Below are 22,001 nucleotides of genomic sequence, written 5' to 3'. Positions count from 1 at the left end.
GCGGACATGGTTGGAGATGGTGATGATGTTCACAGCCAATCATTGATAAACGTGATTCGGCTGCATTGCCGGACGAGGCTTAACGCATGGCGACGAACGTTGACCTTCCTGTCGCGTCGTTGGCCAAGGACTAGTTATGATGGGGCAATGAAGATCAAAGTGCCGGTGGAGAAAAGGCGTGTTGTATGGCATGGCCGTGATTGGACGGGGATGTTCGTTGAAGAAGTTCACGATGCTGCGAGGGACGCACTTGTGGTCCGTAGACCCGGTTTACGGTGCCGTCCAACTACTTTTGGATCAGATGGAAGAAATGACTGAAGGACCTTTCCGAATGCTAGATTCTCCAGGAATCAGGATAGGTAACCTGGTAGTGTTCAACGACCTGGTGGTGAGTTTGCCCATATTCTTTGAAACCAGCTCTGGGTGAATCTGAGAAGCCTTGTGATCATGTTGGAGGAAGAAATTCGAGTGGAGGCCAATGTGATTGAACTGCGCACGAGTGCAGGTGTGTTGTAATCTCGCAGGAAGGTGAAAGCCCGCCATGTGCGTGTGTACCTGCCAAGACCATCGGCTGCACCTGCCCTGCAAGAGCTGAGCCGCGGCTCCACAAAAATTCCAGTTGTAGCTGTCGCGAAATGCATTCAACCAACTCCCGCATCATCTTTAAGCCCAAGATGTTCGAGAACTTGTGCGCGCTCCCGGTGGAGCACGATATCTTTGTGCAGGCGATCCACCCAGAGGAGCCTATTATATCCGTCGGCTTGGCTAGCGGCCATGTGCAGACCTACAGGCTGCCTTCCGGCGCAAGCGACGACGACAACAATGACGAGACGATAGCTTCCGAAAAGGGCTTTGGCACCATAGACAAGCTTTGGGACACACGGCGACACAAGGGAAGCTGTCGGACACTCGGATACAGCGTCGATGGCACGTCATTGTACTCGGCAGGCACAGATGGCATGGTCAAGGTCGCAGACTGCATGACTGGCCAGGTCACGGCCAAGATCTGTGTACCGCTAGATCCGTGAGTACAACAGACACGAATAACCACGTGAGCGACACTGACACCGACAGCGCGAATGGCGGCATCGACGCGCCTACCCTCGTCTACGGGCTCTCACCGCAATCGCTCATCCTCACCACCGACTCGGGCTCACTGCACATCTACGACATTAGGAACCTTAAGGGCGGCGAGAAGGTCTCCCTAAAGCCCGAGAACACACACCGCCCCCACGACGACTACGTCTCCTCCCTCACACCGCTACCGCCCACGCAAGCGAGTACCAGCGGCTGGGCCAAGCAATGGGTCACAACGGGAGGAAGCACACTGGCCGTCACGGATCTACGGAGAGGCGTCATGGTCCGGAGTGAGGACCAGGAAGAAGAGCTGCTCAGTTCGTGTATCGTGACTGGTCTACCAAAGAAGGGCTCAAGTGTAGGCGAGAAGGTCATTGTGGGTGCAGGCGACGGTGTTCTAACACTCTGGGAGCGCGGAGTCTGGGATGACCAAGATGAGCGCATCATCGTCGACCGCTCTAAGGGAGGCGGCGAGAGCCTCGACTCCCTCACTGTCGTGCCAGACGGCGTTGGACCTGGCGGAAAGCACATCGCCGTAGGCCTGGGCAACGGAGACATTCGCTTTGCCAAGCTCGGCCCGAATAAGGTTGTCGCAGAGCTCAAGCACGACGAGCTGGCCAAGGAGAGCGTCATTGGTCTGGGTTTCGACGTCACCGGCCGCATGATCAGCAGTGGTGGAAAGACCGTCAAGGTCTGGGGCGAGCAGACCTGGCAGGACGTGGACGAAGACGACGAGGAGACCACCAACGGCAAGCGAGATCACGAAAGCGAGGACAGCGACGATAGCGATAAGGACATGGACGACAGCAGTGAGGACGATGAGCCCAAGCAGAAGCGCAAGAGGAGAAAGAAGGGCAAGGGCGGACAAGCCAAGGGCCATGGCATCACGCAGTTCTTAGGACTGGATTGAAGCGGCAATATGTGGTGACTGGTTGTTCAGCTGAATGCTGACTGTCCTCATCCTGGGAAGCAGCTCGTCGTGAGCATGCAGCGGACGCATAGTTGAAGCAAGGTAGAAACTTCGACTTCATTGGTAGCGCTACAAAGGTACGCGAAGCAGCCATCACATGTCTTAATAGCACTTCATTAACGCCGGCACAGTAATACACAAGAATTACTAATTCTCATACGCTTGTTGTCACCAGCTCCTGCCTCTGTCGCAATTGCCCCCACTCCCAGTCGGGTCTAGTCCCAAATGTCGTACCTGCTGAAACTGCCACCTCACTCCCTTTCTCACACCAGCAACACCACAACACCATGGCTCATTCTCAGAAATCGTACCAGCATATCGAGCATGCCTCGACGTGTCCATGCGCGACGAACGCGCTAGGTGCAGTGCTTCCACCCCAGCTCATACCGCCGATATCGCTTACTAACCTCGTGGGGCAGATGACTGCAACTGCTTCTTCTCTGCGCTTTCCAAAACATCCATCTTCCAGGCTGCTAGCTTTGAAGGGCCTGGCGGCGTAGATGGGCAGCTCGATGAGATCGCTCAAAGTCACATCCAGGATTTCGTGGCGCAAAAGAGGAGCCAGCGTGGCGACTTACCGCATGAACCACCATCACAGCTCTACCAGCCTCTTGGAGAAGGCGAAATCCGCGTCTTGGAGCTGCATCCTGGCGAGCCCGGAAGTCCGCTGCGAGGCACTCTACACGTTGTCAGCATCGACTTTTCGCATCCCGCAAGAGAGGAGCAATATACACAGCCCTTCGACAATCCAGCAAACACCAGTAGAAGGACTTTGACTTACACCCGGCACACCAATCATGCCGTTTCACTCGCTACAGGCAAGCCGGTGTGGTACACTGCACTCAGCTACGTCTGGGGTCCACCCATCTTCGAAGATACCATATCTTTCGAACATGGCCAGTTGAACATCTCCGCAAGCCTGGCGGGAGCTTTGGACCACTTGAGATCGACTGAGCATAGCGTTGTCTTGTGGACGGATCAAATATGCATCAATCAACCCGACATCGCGGAGAAGGTGCAGCAGATCCCGCTGATGGGCTTGGTCTACACACATGCTACAAACACGCTCATATGGCTCGGTGATGACGGTGAAGAGGACTCGGCACTTGCGTTCGATTTGATGGAGACTGTTTTTGTGCGGTTACAAGGGACGGATGCGCAAGTGACGCCAGCGGACTTTGAGAGGCTGGATTTTCCACCTAGCCTTGATCGAGCGTGGTGGGCCGTTCGTCAAGTCCTGCGCCGCCCCTGGTTTGGCAGACTGTGGACCATCCAGGAGGCCGTGCTTTCGAGACAACTGTTCGTCAAATGCGGCAAGGTTGAGGTGTGCTGGGACGACTTTGCTGCGTGGTGTCATGATCTGGCAGAAACGCATGTGCTCGGCTGGCTGACTGGTAACGCTGAGCTGGATAAGAAGTACAACACGAAAGCAGATGTCAAAGCATTGCCGCCGCATGGTGCTGATGTGGTGAACTCTGTTCAGGCAGAGCGCGTACATGGCCTGACAATCGTTACGAAAGAAGCATTACTGACCATTCTGGTTTCTACACGTTATGCGCAGGCGACAAACCCCAAAGACAAGATTTATGGTGTGCTGGGTATAGCAGATGCCGATATCGTACCCGACTACAATCCCGATGTTCCTGCGAGAGCGGTCTATCACGAGGCCTGTCTGACGGAAGTACCTGATCGCATTTACGAACTATTAAGCTGTGTCGATCACGAACACCCGCTCCAGCCGTCTTGGGTCCCAGACTGGAGCACCCCACGCGTAACGGACGTATTTGGCTATTCGACAAGATCTTGGGCTGTATACTGCGCGGGTGGTAGGCCCGTCACCGGCGCGCAGCCACCCAAGGCTATCGTGAGCGAAGATAAGCAAGAGATCACACTGAGCGGTAAAGCATTCGACACCATTGCCATCCTAGGCAGTGTCAGTGAGGATCCCTTTCTTGATATCGACAATCCACAACGGGGCAATCGTGATTTAGCATCTTACGCCGAGCTTGTCATGGGCGCTGGTCGAACACACACATACCTTTTACAAGGTAGTTCAACATACGACGCCTTTCTACACACACTACTGGCGGGACGCGATGGCTCTGGCGTTGCGCCACCAGATGCAGACCACAGCGAGGTATTCGGGCTCATCCTAGATGCCACGACAGGCAGGTCCCTTTGCCTTCCTGGTCAAACCATGAGCGCGCGGCGACAGAAGGGCCACTTCAATCTCGACAGTCTCAAGACCAGGAAACCGGCAAAGATCCTGGAAGACTTGCAAACGGCGTACCGGGCCGCGTTGAAGATGCGCCGGTTCGCTGTAACCGAGAAGGGCTACTTTGCATTAGTGCCGAGGGGTGCGCAAGTCGGTGATGAGCTCGCTGTCTTCGATAGGGCATGTGTACCTTTCGTGATCAGGAAGCAGCAAGTTAAAGGAGTTGCCGAGAAGTTTGAGCTGCTTGGTGAAGCTTACGTCCATGGCGTTATGAAGGGCGAAGTGATGGCCAAGGAAGACATTGAGCTTCAAGACATCACGCTTGCTTGAGCGCATCCTAGGCGGTTCATCTTCCCGACAATCAACCATCCATCGCGATCCGTTCGGCACTTTCTCACTAGCGCCGACAAGTAAACCAGGTCACAAGCAAGCCTCTTTATATGGGGCGGCACTCTATCTTCGGGGGGCTTGGCGCCTTCAATTTACACACGGCTAAGCCATTGGCTAAAGACAACCTCGCTTAGGACTTCTAAGAACATTCGACACACGCTCTACATTGCTTAATATAATCGCGTGGCAACTCCAGCGACACGGCCTTTCTCATCCGGGTTTTGGCTGGTATAGCGTTGCGGTTTCAGGCCTTTGCCGCAGCGGCGCGCGATGCGGTTGGTGGACGCGAAGGAAATGCTCCGTTCACCTGGGGTGCAGGATGTAGGCTTGTTCGCATCTGGGACTGTGTATGTGATATCACCAAGCATGCAATATATGTAAACCTTGGGTCTGGGTTCAGATCTTGAACGTCAGGGCGAAGACATTGTTTATAAGTACCCCGGCTACAGCAACGTTGAAACATCAAGCACCTCCACTCGAAGCAACATCAACCATCATAATGAAGTTCTCCACCCCGATCGTCCTTGCTGCTGCAGCCAGCTCAGCATCCGCCCATACAATCTTCGTCAGCGTCAATGGCGGCGCAGTAGGAGATGGTGTCCGCGTCCCCTCATACGACGGCGTACGCTCCCCACACACCCAAACCCATTCTTCCCCCATCTAACTTTCCCCCCAGCCCATCAACGACGTCTCCACAAACGACATAGTCTGCAACGGCGGCCCCAACCCCACCGCCAAAACCTCCACCGTCATAACCCTCCAAGCCGGCTCCACCGCCACCCTGACCTGGCGCCACACCCTCACCTCAGGCCCCTCGGACGTAATCGACTCCTCGCACAAAGGCCCCGTAATGGCCTACATGAAGAAAGTCAGCGACGCCAAAACCGACTCCGGCGTCGGCGGCGGCTGGTTCAAGATCGCTGAAGATGCGTTCGACGGCTCGAAATGGGGTGTTGATCGTCTTATCGCCAATAAAGGTGTTCAGACGATTACGATTCCAAAGTGTATTGCGCCGGGCCAGTATCTGCTCAGGGGAGAGTTGATTGCGCTGCATTCAGCGAGTAGCAGTATGGGTGCGCAGTTTTATATGGAGTGTGCGCAGATTAATGTTACGGGGGGTGAGGCGAGTAAGACGCCTAGTACGGTTTCTTTCCCCGGCGCGTATAAGCAGAATGATGCGGGCATTCTTTACAATCTTTACACGGGGAGTAAGACGTATACGAGCCCTGGACCGGCGGTGTTCAAATGCTAGGTAGTGCAGTGCGTAGAAGAGGATATGGTTACATCGCAGCCACAACAAAATATAGACTCGTCAAAGATTTGATTCAAGAAGTTGAGAACTGTCTTTCTCCCGGCAGATTTGATCTAGTATGGCTAACGTTTTATCCCCGACTCCGTGTTACTTATACTCTGACTCTTAGGCGAAGGGATCAAACTCTTCGTCTTCAGTCTCAATCACACACATACCATGTCTTCATTGAGGAGCATGATTGTTGCATCGTAGTCATTGCCCTTGGGAATCGCAATGGCGCTTGACTTGTTCTTCCTATCCGTGCCCGCGGTAGGCACAACGGGGAGCTCGTCGAAGCGTACAGTGACGTTGAGGTATTGCGGGGTATGATAGAAGCCCTTCTGGTATCTCCGCGTCCCCTGGGAGGGAGAGGTTGGCTTTGTAGACCTGCTTCAAGGGATGATGCCGTTGATGTTGGTGATGCGATGGCATGTGGCTTGCGCGGTGCTCATGTGACTTGTTGGCGTTGATGGCTGCGATGGATGTTTTGTGCTGAGGGGTGTGAGGGGTGGGAGTAGACATGTGTGTTTAAGTGTCGGTGGAGTAACGGATGGAGTGGTAAGCTGACTACGAGTTTGATACAGCGGATAGGAACAGTAGTTGCGAAGGTGTGAGGTAGAGACATTGCGTTAAGCCAACGTCATTCGAGTCTTTAAGAAATCTTGTAGTCTGCAAGAGTCTAAGGATTGCAATCTCTCTTATTTGATAAGAAGTACCTTTGCGGATGCAGTAGGATGTAGTGCGGGAGTGTTAGGTGGCTCGTGTCGCTCTGCGTTACCGCAACTTAGTTTGCAACTATACTCATGTGAATTCCTCCTGAGATTTCTTGTCGTATGTTGCTGCATACATGCTGCTAGAGCTTCAAGGTTTGATACTTCCTAACACGCTGTATACTTTTGACGGTGGAATGTTAGTGCAAAGTAAGCACAAGATATTGCTACACCCACTGCCGGCATGAGTGGTATGACGTCATCGTTCGCGTTCAGCCTTCCTCGTCTTGCGGTCCACCCCCATCCTATTTGCCTTCTCCTTCAGCTCAGCCATACCCTACTACATGCGAGTTCGCTTCAAACCATCGCGAATGATATCTTACGCGAACATGGCACGCGACACGCACTTCCAGATTCGCTCACCGGTGCACAGCAGGCCAGACATGACATCGAAGGCTTTGTGGCGCGGCAAGGCTGAGGTATTGGCTGTCATGCAGGCTTGGTGATTGCCTTGCGTTATGACCCCTCCTTGTTTTTATGCACCTTCCTCGTACTTCGCGCGTCTTTAGTAGCTCATGACCTTTTGTTTCTAAGCAGTTGCGCGAAGCATTCTCAGAACATAACCGATCCTTTTACTACGTCTGGCACGTGGGACAGGTGTAAACGGGCGCCGAGAAGTCTCATGGTATGGATACCATGGAGTTTCCGACAATGGCCTAGTATGTTACTTGTCCGCAAGACGTAAAGCTATGGAAGGTACAAAGAAATCTTCCGGGCGAGGAAGTAGGAGTAGACAAGGGTGCGTAGGCACAGAAAAGGCTACGCAATGTAGTGATACGTCTACTTCGAGTTTAGCAAAACACCTAGAAGAGACAATTACTAAGGAGCGAGGCGGATACTTTGCATTCGAGCTAACAAGATCCAACCTCCCGTAGCCATCGTAGTCCCCAACCATGCCCACGCCGCTTTCCTATCCATCTCAAATCTCCAGTGGTAATCACCAACACAAGATCTTCGCCACATTGCCACATCACGCCGGTACTAAATCCCCTTCGTTCACCTCATACTCATTGGCTCTAGGCACTGGGTTGTACTTTTTCTCGATAATGTACTTTGCGATCTCGCCCAGGGTGACGATGACTCGTAGTACGATGTAGATTACATCGTCGCCTTTGAGCTTGACGGTATCGCCCTCTTTGAACTGTTGAACACACGGTGGAGTTAGTATGTGGTAAAGTCTGTGCTTTGTGTGTGACGGAGTAGAGTGCGCTTGGTACGTACTTGAGGCATGGGTTTGTGAGATTTCGAGGGTATGGATGGGAATTGATGTGCTGGGTATGAGGTATCGTTTGGGTGGTCGAAATGAGGATTAATGTGTGATTTCGTTGGGGTTTCGGTGGCCTTCCAGCTTGCTTGTGACGGATGCTCTTGTTTATGTGCCACTGATTAGGCAGAGCCTCGTCGTCCTCCCATGACGTGCCATCAGGCAGTACGGCACCTCTCGAGATCAAGCTGCCGAAGGGATGCAATCAGGTGCCAACAAAGCCGTCGCTTCTGTGAAGCTTTGGCCTGCGACAGGCTCAAAGATGCATGCCTGCTACGCATGGGCTGCCTAGGTATGCATTGCCAGCAAAGTATTGCATGCAGTTTCTACTGGTACGGCGGCAGAGCCTACTGCGGAGTGACGGGTCATTAGTCGTTGTAGCACCATGGAGAAGATGGTTTAGCGAAAGAACGCAATCGCCATTGGAAGTTCCCATGGAAAAAAATATATGCACCCGCATTTGAACGATCCGGTGAGCTGCAAACGGCTGCATGCATGGGGTATACCATTCGTTGCGAATAAGACATAGCCTGCATGTAGGGGTCTCACGTAAGCGCCTGCATTCTTGGAACTAGCGTATGCCTTTTCCTCGTAACGATCTGTCGGTCTACGTGTGGGCGATACGAGTATCTGCACGATCTGTACCTAGTGATGCTAGCTTCTCTCTCAATATACGTGGAGGCTTCAACGGGTTGTTTTGAGAAGATCTCGTAAATGAATAATGACACATGATGTTGATCTGTAAAATCGTAGCAGAGACAGTCCGAAGGAAGGGTAAGATGGAAATGCGCACTGGCCCGTATTTCTGATCCTTCTTCCATTTCGTCTATGGCATCGGCTGTGATCTCAGCATGGTAAACCTGATACAATGGTTCAAACCAACTTCAATGTCCATCTTACCCATCCGAGATCTTGCCAGAGCGGATAAAGCCACTCTAAATCGTACTCTTCATGATAGACTCTCAGTCTCAATATCCCAACCCGCTGCGCAACATTGGCTTCACAATTGACCCAACTTAGCAGTAGTATATTAGCCCACTTCCACGAACTGGTCTGTTTCTCGGCGCTCAGAAACATGCAGAAGTCGAAAGGTACGGCCTCGTGCGAAAGACGCTGCAGTAAGTCCACCGCATCCTTGTGTCTACATTTTGGGTCGAGATGTTCCTCAGCTTCTCGATTTGGCGAATCGTTGCCTCCTGGCGTGTCGAGGCTCATTTCGTATAACAGATCGTCTGTTTGGGGGCCGATCTTGAATATATCCAATAGTTGACGGAACCCCTCGAGCATGACACATGCACCTTCTACGACGAGGTAAGATCCTTCGAGGACAGCACCGTAGATATTGCGCTCATCTTGCAACACCATATGGTGATCAACCAGCTTGAAGTCATAATCCCGAGCCCAGGTCTTCTCCGTTTCTTGCGTAGGCGTAGGTAGTAAGTTCAGTTCACAAGACCTTAAGGCGTAGAGCCGCACTCCGCCTATTACACCTGCCCAACTCCAGCTGGGGCCAGTGTATACGGGCGGCTTAGAGAGAGGACCTAGACGCCGATTCCAGCTCAAACTAGCCTTTAGATGTGCGCTCCAGATTCCGGCTAGATAATCTCCCAATTCACCATCTATATTCAGTATCCTTGCGACTCCAGCTATAGCGTGGAGCTTGTCCGTCGCCACGGTCAAACGCCGAGGTGAATATTGTGTGAGGCATCGATGCCACAAATTGAGTCTTTGCAAAGGTGCCCCAGAAGAATATGCTTCTGACACAGCGATTGCATCATAACGGAGGCCGCGAAATGGAAGACCTGTGTCACGTAATGCCCTCGTAACGAACGACTGGAGATGCAACTTTGAATAGGGGGTCAAAGCAATAGGGGTCTTCCGTTTGACTTCTTGTTCCGAAGCTTCGTATGCAAGTCCCTCTGCGCATTCCCAGATCATCTGCCTTTTCGTATAGTGCAAAATGCGGGGTGCCAGCATTCTCTCTTGCGCGGTCCAGCCACGACTACCCAAGACGGACTCTTCTATACCCCACTCCGTCTGGAGTAGGCTCTGACGCAAACAATACCGTTTGCGCTTCCCAAAGTGAACATTCTTGTAGGTCGCCAAGCAGTACTTCTTGGGCATACCCAATGTGGGCGAATAGAACGTTGATACATCCCGTTTTGTTAAGATTCCTTTACTACTATCCTCAGCAGAACATGCCGCGATCATGAGTGTCGACAATCCATAGTACGCCGCCATATTTCCTGCTTCTTGTGCCCAGTCTTCAGCACTGTCTTGGATGATACAGAGCGCATCGATCCAAAGGTAGCGAAAGCCTAGCCGCCGAGTGACATCAATCGCGTCTTTGAAGCTTCTGGGAAGCAGCTCAAGTTTCATTGCTTCCTGAAACTGGACAAGCGAGTCTTTGGTGAGTCGGCTGATTCCCTTACTACCCCAACAGTGGGATAATATCACGTATTGGCCTGTTTCACCGAAGGTCGCTCGTAGTCTAGGCGACGCGGAAGGATCAGCAGGAATCTCGATGATTCGTTTCGGCAGTGCGACCGACGCTGGGAAAGAGCACTGAGCATGTGTCTTGCACTGGCGTATCCATTTAGCAACTAATTCGAAGCAACTGCTATCACGTGGATCTGGGTGAGGCAGTGGTCGCTTGCGAAAGACAAGGTCGCCTGGACGATGCTGCATTAATACCGTAATCGCGTTTGATTGACATCCGACAACGCACCTAACTTTCCTTTTTCGACACATACATCGAAGCGTAGGTCGCCATCGTATATGCGCTCAATAGGTCCAAGTGAAGCATTCGCGTATAGATGCCTGCAGTGAAAGACAATAATACGGTCCGATAATTCGGACACTCGCTTACGCCAGCGATTCGAGTTTTGCAATGCGTTACAGAAGAATTTGCAGCCACCGCAACCGCCGCACCCGGGCCCAAGGCTAATCGATCTAACAAGCAGCTCGTCAAAAGTACCAAGGATCTGTTTCTCAAGATAAGACGGATTCATTTCGAGTTGTGAGCAAACCTCGCATAATTGCTTGGTCATCTTCTAACGGCAGGTCGTTGACGAAAAGGGCCTCAATATGGATTGCTGTGTGAAGAGATTCAAAGGTCTGGGTACTTTCTCGTTGTGCGGGGTAAGATTGTGGCGCGGATCACACGTCCACGTGATTCCAGATCGTTGCCTTGAGACAGCCATGGGTATAGCACTCATGCCAGCTCAAGCTCAATCAACGAATCCAAACTACATGTGTGAACATATATAACTGCCATCAGAAAGCTTCCGTCTGACGTGCTGCCGATGGCATTTGGATACGGGTCTGTTAGGCTGCGAGTGACGCTAAAAGACCACTGTTTTTGACTCTCCACATCTCTATCCTCAACTCCCCGGGCTCCAAGGCTGTCCAATGGCCTTCCTGAACCCCCCTTCAAACACATCAATCGTCTGATTCATATTCATCCCACTCGCAATTGCCAGCTGCAACATTATCCGCGCTTGAATAGGATGCACAAAGCCTGACTTTGCAAACGAAGGTGTTCGCGCTGGACTCGACGGCCCATGCGGACTGCGGGTTCCAACAACGACTTGAAGCCCTTTCTCCATCGCCTCTGCAATCTCGTCTCCGCCATTCGGCACACCGCCATTTCCAGTCCCAGCAATAACAACACCGTCCGCGCCGTTGGCGTGCGCATCCAGTACCAACTTCCCATCAAACTCGCGGGCCGCGTACAGTATATCCACCTTGGGCAACGTCGGATACGTCGGATACGCACTCACAGTCGCAACATCGAAATAGTACTTCCACAGCGGCTGACTCGGCGTATTGAAGAAAACCGGTAAACTGTTAATGAAGATGCCCAAATCACCACCAGACGTAGGACCAAAAGCATCCGGATTGGTCGAATGCAACTTCGTTACCCAATACCCAGGTATGATGCGTGCGTTGAACGCTACCATGAGTCCTCTATTCCGCGACTCGGGACTCGCAGCTAGCATAACTGCGTCGAAGAAATTCGCTTCTCCGTCCCAGGAGAGGTGGGTGAAGGGTCGCATACTGCCTGTCCCGACGATGGGCTTCCCGCAGTTGATCAGTGAGTCCATGAGGAATGCTGTTTCTTCGAGCGAATTCGTGCCGTGCGTGTATACTGCGCCTACGATGTCGCTGTCTGGTGAACAGAGCGCGTCGTGTGCGAAGCGCGTCATGTTCATGACTAAAGCGTCGTTTGTGCCGGTGGAGCCATCGTCTTCTGTGGTCCAGTTGGACACGGCGAGTTGCGTGTTGTTGAGCAGGTACGGGTTGCGTGCTATGATGTCTTCGCCGGTTTGGCTGAGCTGCCCGTATTGCGTGTCGTCAAGCGCGCCGTAGATGGAGCCGCCGGCTATGGTACCGCCGGTGAAGAGGACGCTGTCGGCGGTTTAGATGGGGATGTGGATGTTGAGATTTTGCGTTGCACGTACAGGACTTTGGGGAGGCTGCTGTTACCGCCTAGCCATGTTAGACCGAGTCGTTCGCTAGCGGTTGTTGCTTGACGTGGTTGGGACGCTGTGGGTGCGGCGTTGCCGGCCACGCTTAAAGAAGCAGCAATTACAAAATCACAGAACCGCATAATGGTTGACTATCAACAATCAAAAGACTCAATGATTCACATATTGTACTACCTGAACCTTTATACTCCCGCCCATCCCACTCTTGCCGTCGCCCAACTCCTCCGCTTACATCCGCGGGCATTTTGATCTGACATATCGCCGGTTACGAGCCGTCTTTTGACATGCAGCATTACGACATCGTACATGCTACATACTTGGCGATGCTTCTATGAGGAAGGTGTGAAGTCCACGTTGTGAGTGGTGATGGAGTTGTTATCGTTCCTGCGTTATCGTCGAGAGATGGGCGAAGCTAGGCTGTATCAGGGGCTGGGCAAGGCCCCACGTTTGCCAAGAGCGGGGTCGGTAACCAGAGACCTCGTTGCGCCCTCTCGTACTAACGAGAACGTCGGAAATTCCAAGGTCTGCTGTTAACACGACCTAGACCGAGTAGGAGATGAAGTTAGGGCGCTGCGAAGACTAGGTTATTTCCGGGTCTCTCAACAATCCGAGAGGCGCCCGATTGGAAGTTACGCGCAAGCTATCGGCATCACTTCGAGACAACTGGACAGCCTTGAAGTCCGGACAGTGGAGGATAGATACGTGTTGTTAGATATATAATATGAGTGAGATGGTAAGAGAAATGTTGAATGAGATCTGACCCTCCCATCCCACGCCTTCCAGACTCTTGGTCTAGATCACAACTCTATCTCCTTTACACCCGGGTTCCCAGGAGGAATACTCACGTGCGAACTCACTTATCCTCCTCCCACCACCTACTCCCATCCCACCCCTTCCCGGCACTCTTCCCCTTCCCATCCTTCTCACTCTCATGCTTATGAAAAAACGCAAACTCCTTTCCAATATCACTCAACCCATCACCCGCATCGTTGACCAGCATGCCCTTGCCCGGTCTCGCCATGAAGTACGCATAACGATGGATATCCTGCGAATTATCCATCCACGGCATGACGTCGTCGAGGAAGGCCCTGATCTCGTCGTCGGTACCCTCGGCGCGGAACTCGGTGACCCAGATGGGGAGGCCTTTGGCGACTTTGCGCGCGTTGGCGATGTGGTCTTTGAAGTTTTGGGCGGAGTTGGGGAGGGTGTTGTACCTAGGGGGATTAGTGAGTGGGTGTGTTGGTTGGGGGGGGGGGATGGAAGGGGGAGAGTGAGAGGGAAGGAGATGAGTGACGTACCAGTGGATGTTGATAAAGTCAATGGTACATCCATCACACGCTTCCAGGAACTTGGCCAGCCAACCCAGACCCGTGGTATCAGAGGCCGCGGCATTGGTAACAGCCGGTGAACCGAGATACATCGCGCTGTTGAAGTTGGAGAGCGGTTCCATGTGTTTCTTCCAACCTGCAACGGCGGTGGGGACGTCGATACAAGACCCGCCTGCGTCAGGACTTTTACTATAATCAGCACCACCTCAAACAACTCCACCTATTCTCACCGAAACCAAAGACTGTACTTACATGCAGTTATCCGGCTCATTAAACCCCATCAACCACGTCGCAAACCCATTATCCTCGAAATTCTTCCTCGCCATCGCCTCGGCATTGTCTTTCCACCTTCCCGTATGATCGTCCCTGAGTGAATGCAGCATGGGGATGAAGCGGAACCAGGCAGGTGAGAGGGCAGACGAGGAGTCCCAGTTGAAGCGCCAGGTGACGTGGGTTCCGTCGCCTTGGAAGAGCTTGTTGTAGGCGACGTCGTTGTAGGCTACGCCGCGGCGTTCGTGGGCGGGGGTTTGGGTGAGGGGATCGTGTTTGGGCTTGCTGCCTTGGGTGTCGGCGGGGGTGTCGGAGGGGAGGGCGAGGGGGGTCGCGGTGGTGAGGATGGAGAGTAGGAAGACGAGGATTAGGGCGAGGAGTTTCATGATGGGCGAGGAGATTGAGGTAGAGACTGGGTGGAGAGAGAGAGTGGTGAGCTTGGGGCAATCGATGGTATTGAATGGTGGTGTGAAATTGACGCCTAGGTAGTGCGTGAGTGAATCTTGTGAAGGGGTTCTGTGAGAGAATGTGGAGGAGTAGATATATGAGTATATGAGCAGATTATAGGTCCTTGGATCACGCTCGCCGGCCTAGCGCTGATAACGCCTTCGTAGAGGTAAAGTTGGGAACTTTGACAAACGCTTGAAGTAGAGCTCGGTCACGACCCGGGTGAGTAGTCGAAATGATTGACCTAGAGAAGTCAGGCTTCACTGGCGGGCGGTGCGAAGGCGGTGGATGCAATCAGAAGACTACCAATGCGATCGTTCGCGGTGATTAGGCCAAGACATGGGGGTTAGAATGTAATTCGCTCGTTTGCTGGAAGTCGCGAAATGACATTGTTGAGTGGAAGACAACGGGCCGCTATGTCTCCTTCACCTCACTAGCGCTTCAGCAGTCTAGCTCGATGGCCGCTATTGGCGGCGCATGCGGAGTAAAACGTGAACCCGCGGTGTTTGATCAAAGAAAGCGTGCGTGCGAAGAGTCATCGAGACGTCCAAATATTGGTATACACATGAAGTATATGATACATAGCTCAGTACTGAGCCTACATCTTACCACCAGTAAGCTCCTCGGCCACCTTCTTGACGCGCTCTTTGGCAAGGCCAACACCCTCGCCGCCCTTGAGCTTGTTGAGCATGTCGCCGACACCCTCTGGTAGCGGTCCATCCCATGGGCTGAGACCGTTCCTGCCGTCTTCTCTTGGGCCCATGACACCCCTGGCGTCCCAAGCGACAGGCTGCTCATCAGACCCAAAGACCTTCTCTATCGCCTCGTCTAATTGTTGCTCGTCCACGATGAACTTTCGCGCATTGGTGTATAGATCGTGTAGGCGGGAGGCGCGGATTTCCTGTATCCGGGCTACTCGGCGCTGGTATGCTCGGCTCCGGGCCTTTGTGATGTCGAGCCGCGGGGGCAGGCTGTCGGTGAGGAAGTCGCGAATACCCTTGGCGACAGATGTCTCAGTCAGAATGTCGACTTCGCGACGGGGTGCCGTAGCCAATTCCCGCCTCTTCGCACCGATGGCCTGGATCTTGGCCATGTACTCGGCCTCTGATGTGACTTTCCGCTCGTGCAGCGCCTTGACACCCTCCTTCAAATTCTCTCTCCGCTTCTCTGCCAGCCTCTGCTTGTATAACCGGTAGTCGACATCCCGGCTGTATGGTCCGGGGGGCTTGACTTCTTTGGGCTCCTTGGTACTCCGGTCGAGGAAGATGTCCGACTCCTTTGGGTGCTTATTCCTCGTCTTGAAGACGTCTCTGGGGATGGGGAGGTGGCCCTTTACTGCGGGCTTGGCTGGGTACGTGGGCTGCAGTGGCTTCGGCACGTCGATGTAGTTTGGCGACTGCGGACCGAGGGCGAGAGCGGAAGGTGTGGAGGAGAAGGCACGCACACACAGACTGCTGCTCCAGCCATTGGTGGCTGCAGAGGGTCGGACGGGTATCCTGGGCGGCATTGCGGTGTTGCTGCCTCGTGCACTTGGATGCGGCGATGCGGAGGTGCTGCGCTGGTGTCGTCGCGCCTGCTTCGAAATTGTCGGCGCCAAGCCCCTTGGCCCCACTCTGGCTAGCTCCCGCCTCTCAAAAAAAGTTGCCCATGCCTCGCGATCTCTACTCTTCACTCTTCCCAACCCGCCAACACCACAGGAAGCAGTCGCCATGGGTGTCCAGAAGAAAGAGTACAACCGCAAGGAGCGCGAGGGCAAGACGGGCGATGGCATGGGAAATGTCAAGACCAAGGGCGCCAACTTCTACCGGTATGTCGCGCAGTCTCTTTGCGCCAGGGTCTTTCAGCACGGGTATACTGACAGTTCCGCAGTGATGCGAAGAAGGTCAAGCTCCTCAAGCGCCTCACAGGTGGCACAGCGGAGCGCAATGCCAAGGGAGACATCACCAAGGCCGCCGTCTACCAGAACCGCGCTGCACCTGTCGCCCGTGTCGAGCCCAACAGGAAGTGGTTCAACAACACGCGAGTGATATCGCAAGATGCCCTCGACAGCTTCCGCTCGGCTGTGGAGGCGCAGTCCTCGGACCCGACTACGTTCCTGATGAAGCGCAACAAGCTCCCCATGAGCTTGATCGAGACACCAGGACAAATCCCAGGCCTCAAGCAGCACGCAGCCAAGATCGCCGTTGGCAGCCAGCCTTTCTCAGAGACCTTCGGCCCCAAGGCTCAGCGGAAGCGCCCAAAGCTCGACTTCAGCTCCATTGAGGATCTGGCTGGTCGCACGGGAAGCATGCACGAGACCTACGTAGAACGCCTCGAGAACGCCAAGCTGCTGTCGGGCACGTCTGGCGAGACAGAGCAGAACGAGTCCTTCGCCGACAACCCCAACGGCGAGCTTACGTCTGCGCGCGAGTTCATCTTCATGAAGGGTACATCGAAGCGTATCTGGAACGAGCTGTACAAGGTAAGCTTACAAGCATCACCTCTCACAAGTCATGTCTAACATACCCCAGGTCATTGATTCCTCCGATGTCATTCTCCACGTCCTCGACGCCCGTGATCCTGATGGCACCCGTTGCCGTTCCGTCGAAAAATACATCCGCACCGAGGCACCCCACAAGCATCTGGTCTTTGTGCTCAACAAGGTCGATCTCGTTCCCTCCAAGGTTGCTGTAAGTTCACGCCCCTCTCTGCCCCCTACACCATACGCACCCTCCTTAAGTCAAGGACCTTTTCCTATTCCATGAATACGGTTCTGTTACAAGTTGGGAAGAGCAAAAGTGGCTCGCTGGCCTAAGATCGTCTTGATCGCGGGTCGATTGGTAACCGTCTTGGTTGCCGATCAATAGAGTCACGCGTGATTTGTTTGAGTTGAGGACCGTCTCTGCACTAGCAGCTTTATGGCGGTACTCTTAGTAATATTTCGCACATTCCGTCGTCGACGCATTTATATCATGTCAAGTCGATGACCACGCACTGACACTTGACAGGCTGCATGGGTTCGTCATCTCAGCAAAGAGTTCCCGACACTTGCTTTCCACGCCTCCATCAACAACAGTTTCGGTAAGGGTTCTTTGATCGCCCTTCTCCGCCAGTTCAGCTCTCTCCACAGCGACCGTAAACAGGTCTCCGTGGGTATGGTTGGCTACCCAAACACCGGTAAATCGTCCATCATCAACACTCTGCGCAAGAAGAAGGTGTGCGTCGTTGCGCCTATCGCCGGTGAAACCAAGGTCTGGCAATACATTACCCTGATGAAGCGCATCTACATGATCGACTGTCCTGGTATTGTACCACCAAACCAAAACGACACCGATACGGATCTGCTGCTCCGCGGTAGTGTACGTGTCGAGAACGTCGAGTACCCAGCACAATACATCGAAGAGGTTTTGAAGCGGGTGCAACCGCGACATCTCCAGCGAACTTATGATATCAAAGACTCAGACTACAAGGGCGATGCTGTCGCTTTCCTGGAGAACTTGTGCCGCAAGAGCGGTCGTCTCCTCAAGGGCGGTGAAGCTGATATCGACGGCGCTGCGAAGATGGTCTTGAACGACTGGATAAGAGGAAAGCTTCCCTGGTTCACTCCACCACCATACAAGGAGGGCGAGGAATCAGTCAGCGGACCCATCAACGCGAAGCGCGAAGGCAAGCTCGGTGAGATGAGCAAGAAGCGGAAGCGAGGCGGTGAGAGTGAGGCCGGTGAGAAGGCTGGTGCAAAACAAGATGAGTCCGACTACGATAGCGACTTTAGTGGTTTCAGTGACGAAGACGGCCTAGAACTGGATGGCGAGGGTGATGATGAGGAAGAGGTGTCGGATGACGACGAAGAAGGTGGCACAACACTCGAAGCCGCCGACGTTGATGAAGCAGCTGACGATGATGACAAAAGCGAAGACGATGAGGTGGTGGAGAAAGAGCTCGCTGCTATAACATCGGCGCTTTCCAAAGCGAAGAAGCGGCAAAAGACTACATGAGGTCAAAAGGATAGTTAGTTTATGATTCAAATGATACCCCGATATTACGATGTCTCAATCACTGAACAGTCTCTCGACGTCTTGGTGGTGCGACATGATTACAAAAAAATCTACGCTAAAACGGGCAATCCCTTTGTCACATAGTGGTCCAGATAGGCTCGCTGGTGGCTCGGTGACTGACGCAAAGGTGGAAGGATCACAAACGTGGGCACAACGTGGAAAACGTCCAGGATTTGGGGTTCTGGACATGGGTCATCATGCAGCCCGCTGCCTCGCCACCACGCTTCGCGGGTACCACCTGCCGTGCCCAGGTGCTGTGCTGACAACAGTTCGGTACAGGTTCGTCCGAACAATGAGGGGCACACGTGTGGTGCGACTGGACTATTACTCCGACAACTTGTCGCGACAATCATGAGGCAAGGCTGGTGTTCCCTATTTCTCAATCATTGCAACCCTCAATTTCCCTAGACTCAATCATGACCGCCGATCCAACCCCAAGCAAAGCTGCTCTCTCCCTCCTCGACAACATCGCTTCCCTCAGCACCGGCTTCAAAAACGGCGAAAGCGGCGCAAGAGAAGGCTTACTAGACGCATGCCGTAGCCTCATCGCAGAAGTCAGCCACCCATCCGAAAACATGCTAGACATACTCTGGGCCCAACCCACCCACCTAACCACGCTCTGGCTTGCCGTCGAAGTGCAACTCTTCCAAGCCATGCACTCCATCCCAGAAAACGGAGCCAGCAGCACAGAAATCGCAAGGAGATGCGACAAAAACGTCGACCCCGTCATCGTCGCACGCATGCTCCGCCACCTCGCCGCCATGGGCACAGTCCGCGAGACAGGACCCGATACCTTTGCTAATACACCCACGTCCATTGCTTTCGCCGAGAAAGCATACCAAGACTCTATTTTGTTTATTGCAGAAGATTTCCAGCCTGTGCATCACTCCATGAAATCTTACTTCGAAGCCAGGGACTGGAAGTGTCCTGATAGCGGTCTTGATGCGCCGTTCCAGCACACTTACAACTGTAAAGGGAGTCATTACTTTGAGTACATGCAGCGCCATAATCCTGAGATGGGGCGGAGGTTTGCGAGTATGATGGGGAGTTGGAGTAAGGGGAGGCCGAGGTGGTTTGCGAGTGATTACTATCCGGTGCAGGAGAGGTTGATTGATAGGGCGGAGGAGGGGAAGACGTTTCTTGTGGATGTTGGGGGTGGGTCTGGGCATGATGTTGAGGGGCTGAGGGAGGCGTTTGGAGGGAGGTTGCCGGGGGGGTTGGTGTTGCAGGATAGACCTGAGATTGTGGAACTTGCGAAGCTGGGGCTTGGTGCAAAGGCTATGTCACATGACTTTATGACGGAGCAGCCTGTCAAGGGCGCGAGGGCGTACTATTTGCATTCCATCATCCAGGACTGGAACGACGATGTCAACTCCCAGATTCTGAAAGCGATTGTGCCGGCTATGACGAAGGGGTATTCAAAGGTTCTCGTTAACGATTTCGTCGTGCCGGATCAAGGTGCGCATTGGGTGCAGAGTAAGTTCTCCATTCTCAATAGTGGGATAGTGTGATAGTGTGATGGGTTGCTAATGCGTGGTAGCATGTCTGGACTGGGAGCTTATGGCTAGTCTGGGGGCAAGACACCGGACGGAAGAGGAGCATCGCAGGATGTATGAAGGTGCGGGGTTGAAGGTGATGGGGGTTTGGCGGCATCCGCATAGTCTGGATTCGCTAATTGAGCTCGAGCTAGCTTGAGTGGATGTTGGAACTGGAGTATTGGTGCACTTGATAGACTACTACATTACGCCCGTATGGAAGCTACGCGCATGGCTTTTCACCAGCGCCTCTGGGATTCACGTGAAAACTCGAGGCGTTCTCGCAAGTGGCTTTGGGCGTGTACGTTGTGGGGATTGGGACATCGGAAGCGATGGTCTTTCAGAGTTATTCACAGCCTAATAGACTTTGTCTCTAAGGGCTATTAGCAGCACGTTAAATAGAAGCTTTCTGGAGGCAATCCTTTATATTTATATATATTACATATAAGCGTTTAGAATGTGTAAGCAGATCTTAGGAACAAAATATAAATTAGATGATGTGATTACTTAGGTAGCTTTGTGTGAATATAATATGTCGTTCAAAACCGCCCCGAAGCCACTTCAGCTCTTTTCCAGCATGTGTGCGTTAGATTAGCAATGAACAATTCAAGTGGTTCGCCGTAAAAGGCGAAACATTATGAATGGCAATCCGTTTAGTTGGATAAAAGGCATGGGTAGAACGTGCTTTCATGAAAGTCCTGGTATTACAGCTGTCAATGTCTCACAAAAAGTCTGACCAGCCTCAAACGCTCGATGAGATGACCCCAGGACTCTTATTTCGGAACAAGAGGTGCCATACGTGACGATTTTCGAGCTGAAGGCCTAGGCCGGCTTCCATCCAATGATGAGGTTCAAATGTGCGAACTACAGATGCGAGTCACATATCTACCACCTGATTGGCTGACGATTCTGGTAGGGCACAAACTGCTCACAATCGCGGGTACCAACGTACGCGTGTACCTTGGTACCACCGGTTGCGAAAACATTTCGCGCACGCATAAGTATCCATGCAGCTGACAACATTTTCCATTTCAACAGCTTTCTCAGACACCAGCCTAATTTCCAACGTTCAACAATGTCCGACACACGCGATCCCGACATCACCAGGAATGTATGCGAATGGATCACAATCACCGCGCCAGAAAGCATACATCACGCAAGCTCACAGTCCAATCAACTATGGCGTACCGTGATTCTGGCTCTCATTGATCTGAAGAGGTGTGACGGGGTACAAGAGTGTGACTGGAGTCGCGTTCTAGAGCAGCCGTCTGAATTATACCTCTGGATATCCTGGACCCACAAGTCTGCCTACGATGCGCATGTCGATATGGACAGACATCGCCATCTCCATCAGAAGCTGGAGCTGCTGTCATCCTCGGTAGTGAAAACAAAGATCATACAGTATGACCAGCCCGGTTGCTACTCTAGAGGCGCCCGATTAGCTCGATGCTGGCCGAGTGTCACTTTGATGCAGTTTCCGGGCAAGCTCACGGAGAAGCAACGCGATCAGATCGAGTCCAGTCCGACCATGGAGATGTGCACTGGGAGACACAACCCATTTATTAATCAACGGAAACTTGGCGGCTTTGTGCTCCTCGAGAGTGATAGTCACGGCGAACTTGTTACGCTGGGACAGGACACATATGTCATACTCGACCGTTGGGAGAGTCCTGCCCGTGAAGAAGAAGTGAAAGGCATCGGTAAACCCAGAAAGCACAGGGCGCCGGCCCGTGATCGGTGTGATCGTGCTCAATCACCGCCTCCTCGTTTCGTCGACCAAATGAGAGCACTGGGTTGTAGCACGATCGAGACCAGGCACATGCGCTTCACCCACATGCATGCCCCTACCGACCCGCACGAAGTAATAGAGTTAGTCGCAGAGGATATGGAGGCGAAAAGCTTCGAGTTTGACTGGGAAAA

The 22,001-nt window shown here is 53.0% G+C and overlaps 8 protein-coding genes across 8 annotated transcripts; 5 read left to right on the top strand and 3 right to left on the bottom strand.

Moving 5' to 3' along the window:
• Positions 1-674: 674 nt before the first annotated feature.
• On the top strand, positions 675-1,987 carry JIP5 (WD repeat-containing protein jip5; the record flags this gene model as incomplete). The annotated part of the gene is made up of 2 exons (XM_051475221.1): positions 675-1,024; positions 1,075-1,987. The coding sequence occupies 2 exons, from the start codon at positions 675-677 to the stop codon at positions 1,985-1,987; spliced, it is 1,263 nt and encodes a 420-aa protein (XP_051320925.1).
• Positions 1,988-2,334: 347 nt separating this feature from the next.
• On the top strand, positions 2,335-4,592 carry J4E85_011017 (uncharacterized protein; the record flags this gene model as incomplete). The annotated part of the gene is made up of 2 exons (XM_051475220.1): positions 2,335-2,383; positions 2,467-4,592. The coding sequence occupies 2 exons, from the start codon at positions 2,335-2,337 to the stop codon at positions 4,590-4,592; spliced, it is 2,175 nt and encodes a 724-aa protein (XP_051320924.1).
• Positions 4,593-5,151: 559 nt separating this feature from the next.
• Positions 5,152-5,904, top strand: J4E85_011016 (uncharacterized protein; the record flags this gene model as incomplete). The annotated part of the gene is made up of 2 exons (XM_051475219.1): positions 5,152-5,274; positions 5,329-5,904. 2 exons carry the CDS (start codon positions 5,152-5,154, stop codon positions 5,902-5,904), a joined length of 699 nt encoding a protein of 232 aa, XP_051320923.1.
• A 1,779-nt stretch (positions 5,905-7,683) lies between these two features.
• J4E85_011015 (uncharacterized protein) lies at positions 7,684-7,943 on the bottom strand (the record flags this gene model as incomplete). The annotated part of the gene is made up of 2 exons (XM_051475218.1): positions 7,684-7,854; positions 7,935-7,943. The coding sequence occupies 2 exons, from the start codon at positions 7,941-7,943 to the stop codon at positions 7,684-7,686; spliced, it is 180 nt and encodes a 59-aa protein (XP_051320922.1).
• Positions 7,944-11,360: 3,417 nt separating this feature from the next.
• On the bottom strand, positions 11,361-14,451 carry J4E85_011014 (uncharacterized protein; the record flags this gene model as incomplete). Its single annotated transcript, XM_051475217.1, has 5 exons — positions 11,361-12,387; positions 12,441-12,468; positions 13,395-13,681; positions 13,766-13,978; positions 14,048-14,451. The coding sequence occupies 5 exons, from the start codon at positions 14,449-14,451 to the stop codon at positions 11,361-11,363; spliced, it is 1,959 nt and encodes a 652-aa protein (XP_051320921.1).
• Positions 14,452-15,110: 659 nt separating this feature from the next.
• J4E85_011013 (uncharacterized protein) lies at positions 15,111-16,019 on the bottom strand (the record flags this gene model as incomplete). Its single annotated transcript, XM_051475216.1, has 1 exon — positions 15,111-16,019. One exon carries the CDS (start codon positions 16,017-16,019, stop codon positions 15,111-15,113), a length of 909 nt encoding a protein of 302 aa, XP_051320920.1.
• Positions 16,020-16,221: 202 nt separating this feature from the next.
• NOG2 (GTPase required for pre-60S ribosomal subunit nuclear export and maturation) lies at positions 16,222-18,486 on the top strand (the record flags this gene model as incomplete). Its single annotated transcript, XM_051475215.1, has 4 exons — positions 16,222-16,319; positions 16,382-16,973; positions 17,023-17,181; positions 17,500-18,486. The coding sequence occupies 4 exons, from the start codon at positions 16,222-16,224 to the stop codon at positions 18,484-18,486; spliced, it is 1,836 nt and encodes a 611-aa protein (XP_051320919.1).
• A 476-nt stretch (positions 18,487-18,962) lies between these two features.
• J4E85_011011 (uncharacterized protein) lies at positions 18,963-20,052 on the top strand (the record flags this gene model as incomplete). Its single annotated transcript, XM_051475214.1, has 2 exons — positions 18,963-20,004; positions 20,045-20,052. 2 exons carry the CDS (start codon positions 18,963-18,965, stop codon positions 20,050-20,052), a joined length of 1,050 nt encoding a protein of 349 aa, XP_051320918.1.
• Positions 20,053-22,001: the final 1,949 nt, after the last annotated feature.

Source organism: Alternaria conjuncta, assembly GCF_024043145.1.
Source record: "Alternaria conjuncta strain BMP 0040 chromosome Unknown scaffold_29, whole genome shotgun sequence".
In the NCBI taxonomy this organism is placed as follows: Eukaryota; Fungi; Ascomycota; class Dothideomycetes; order Pleosporales; family Pleosporaceae; genus Alternaria; species Alternaria conjuncta.
The sequence above is the reverse complement of the archived record's forward strand: the minus strand, read 5'-3'. Positions and strand labels throughout refer to the sequence as shown.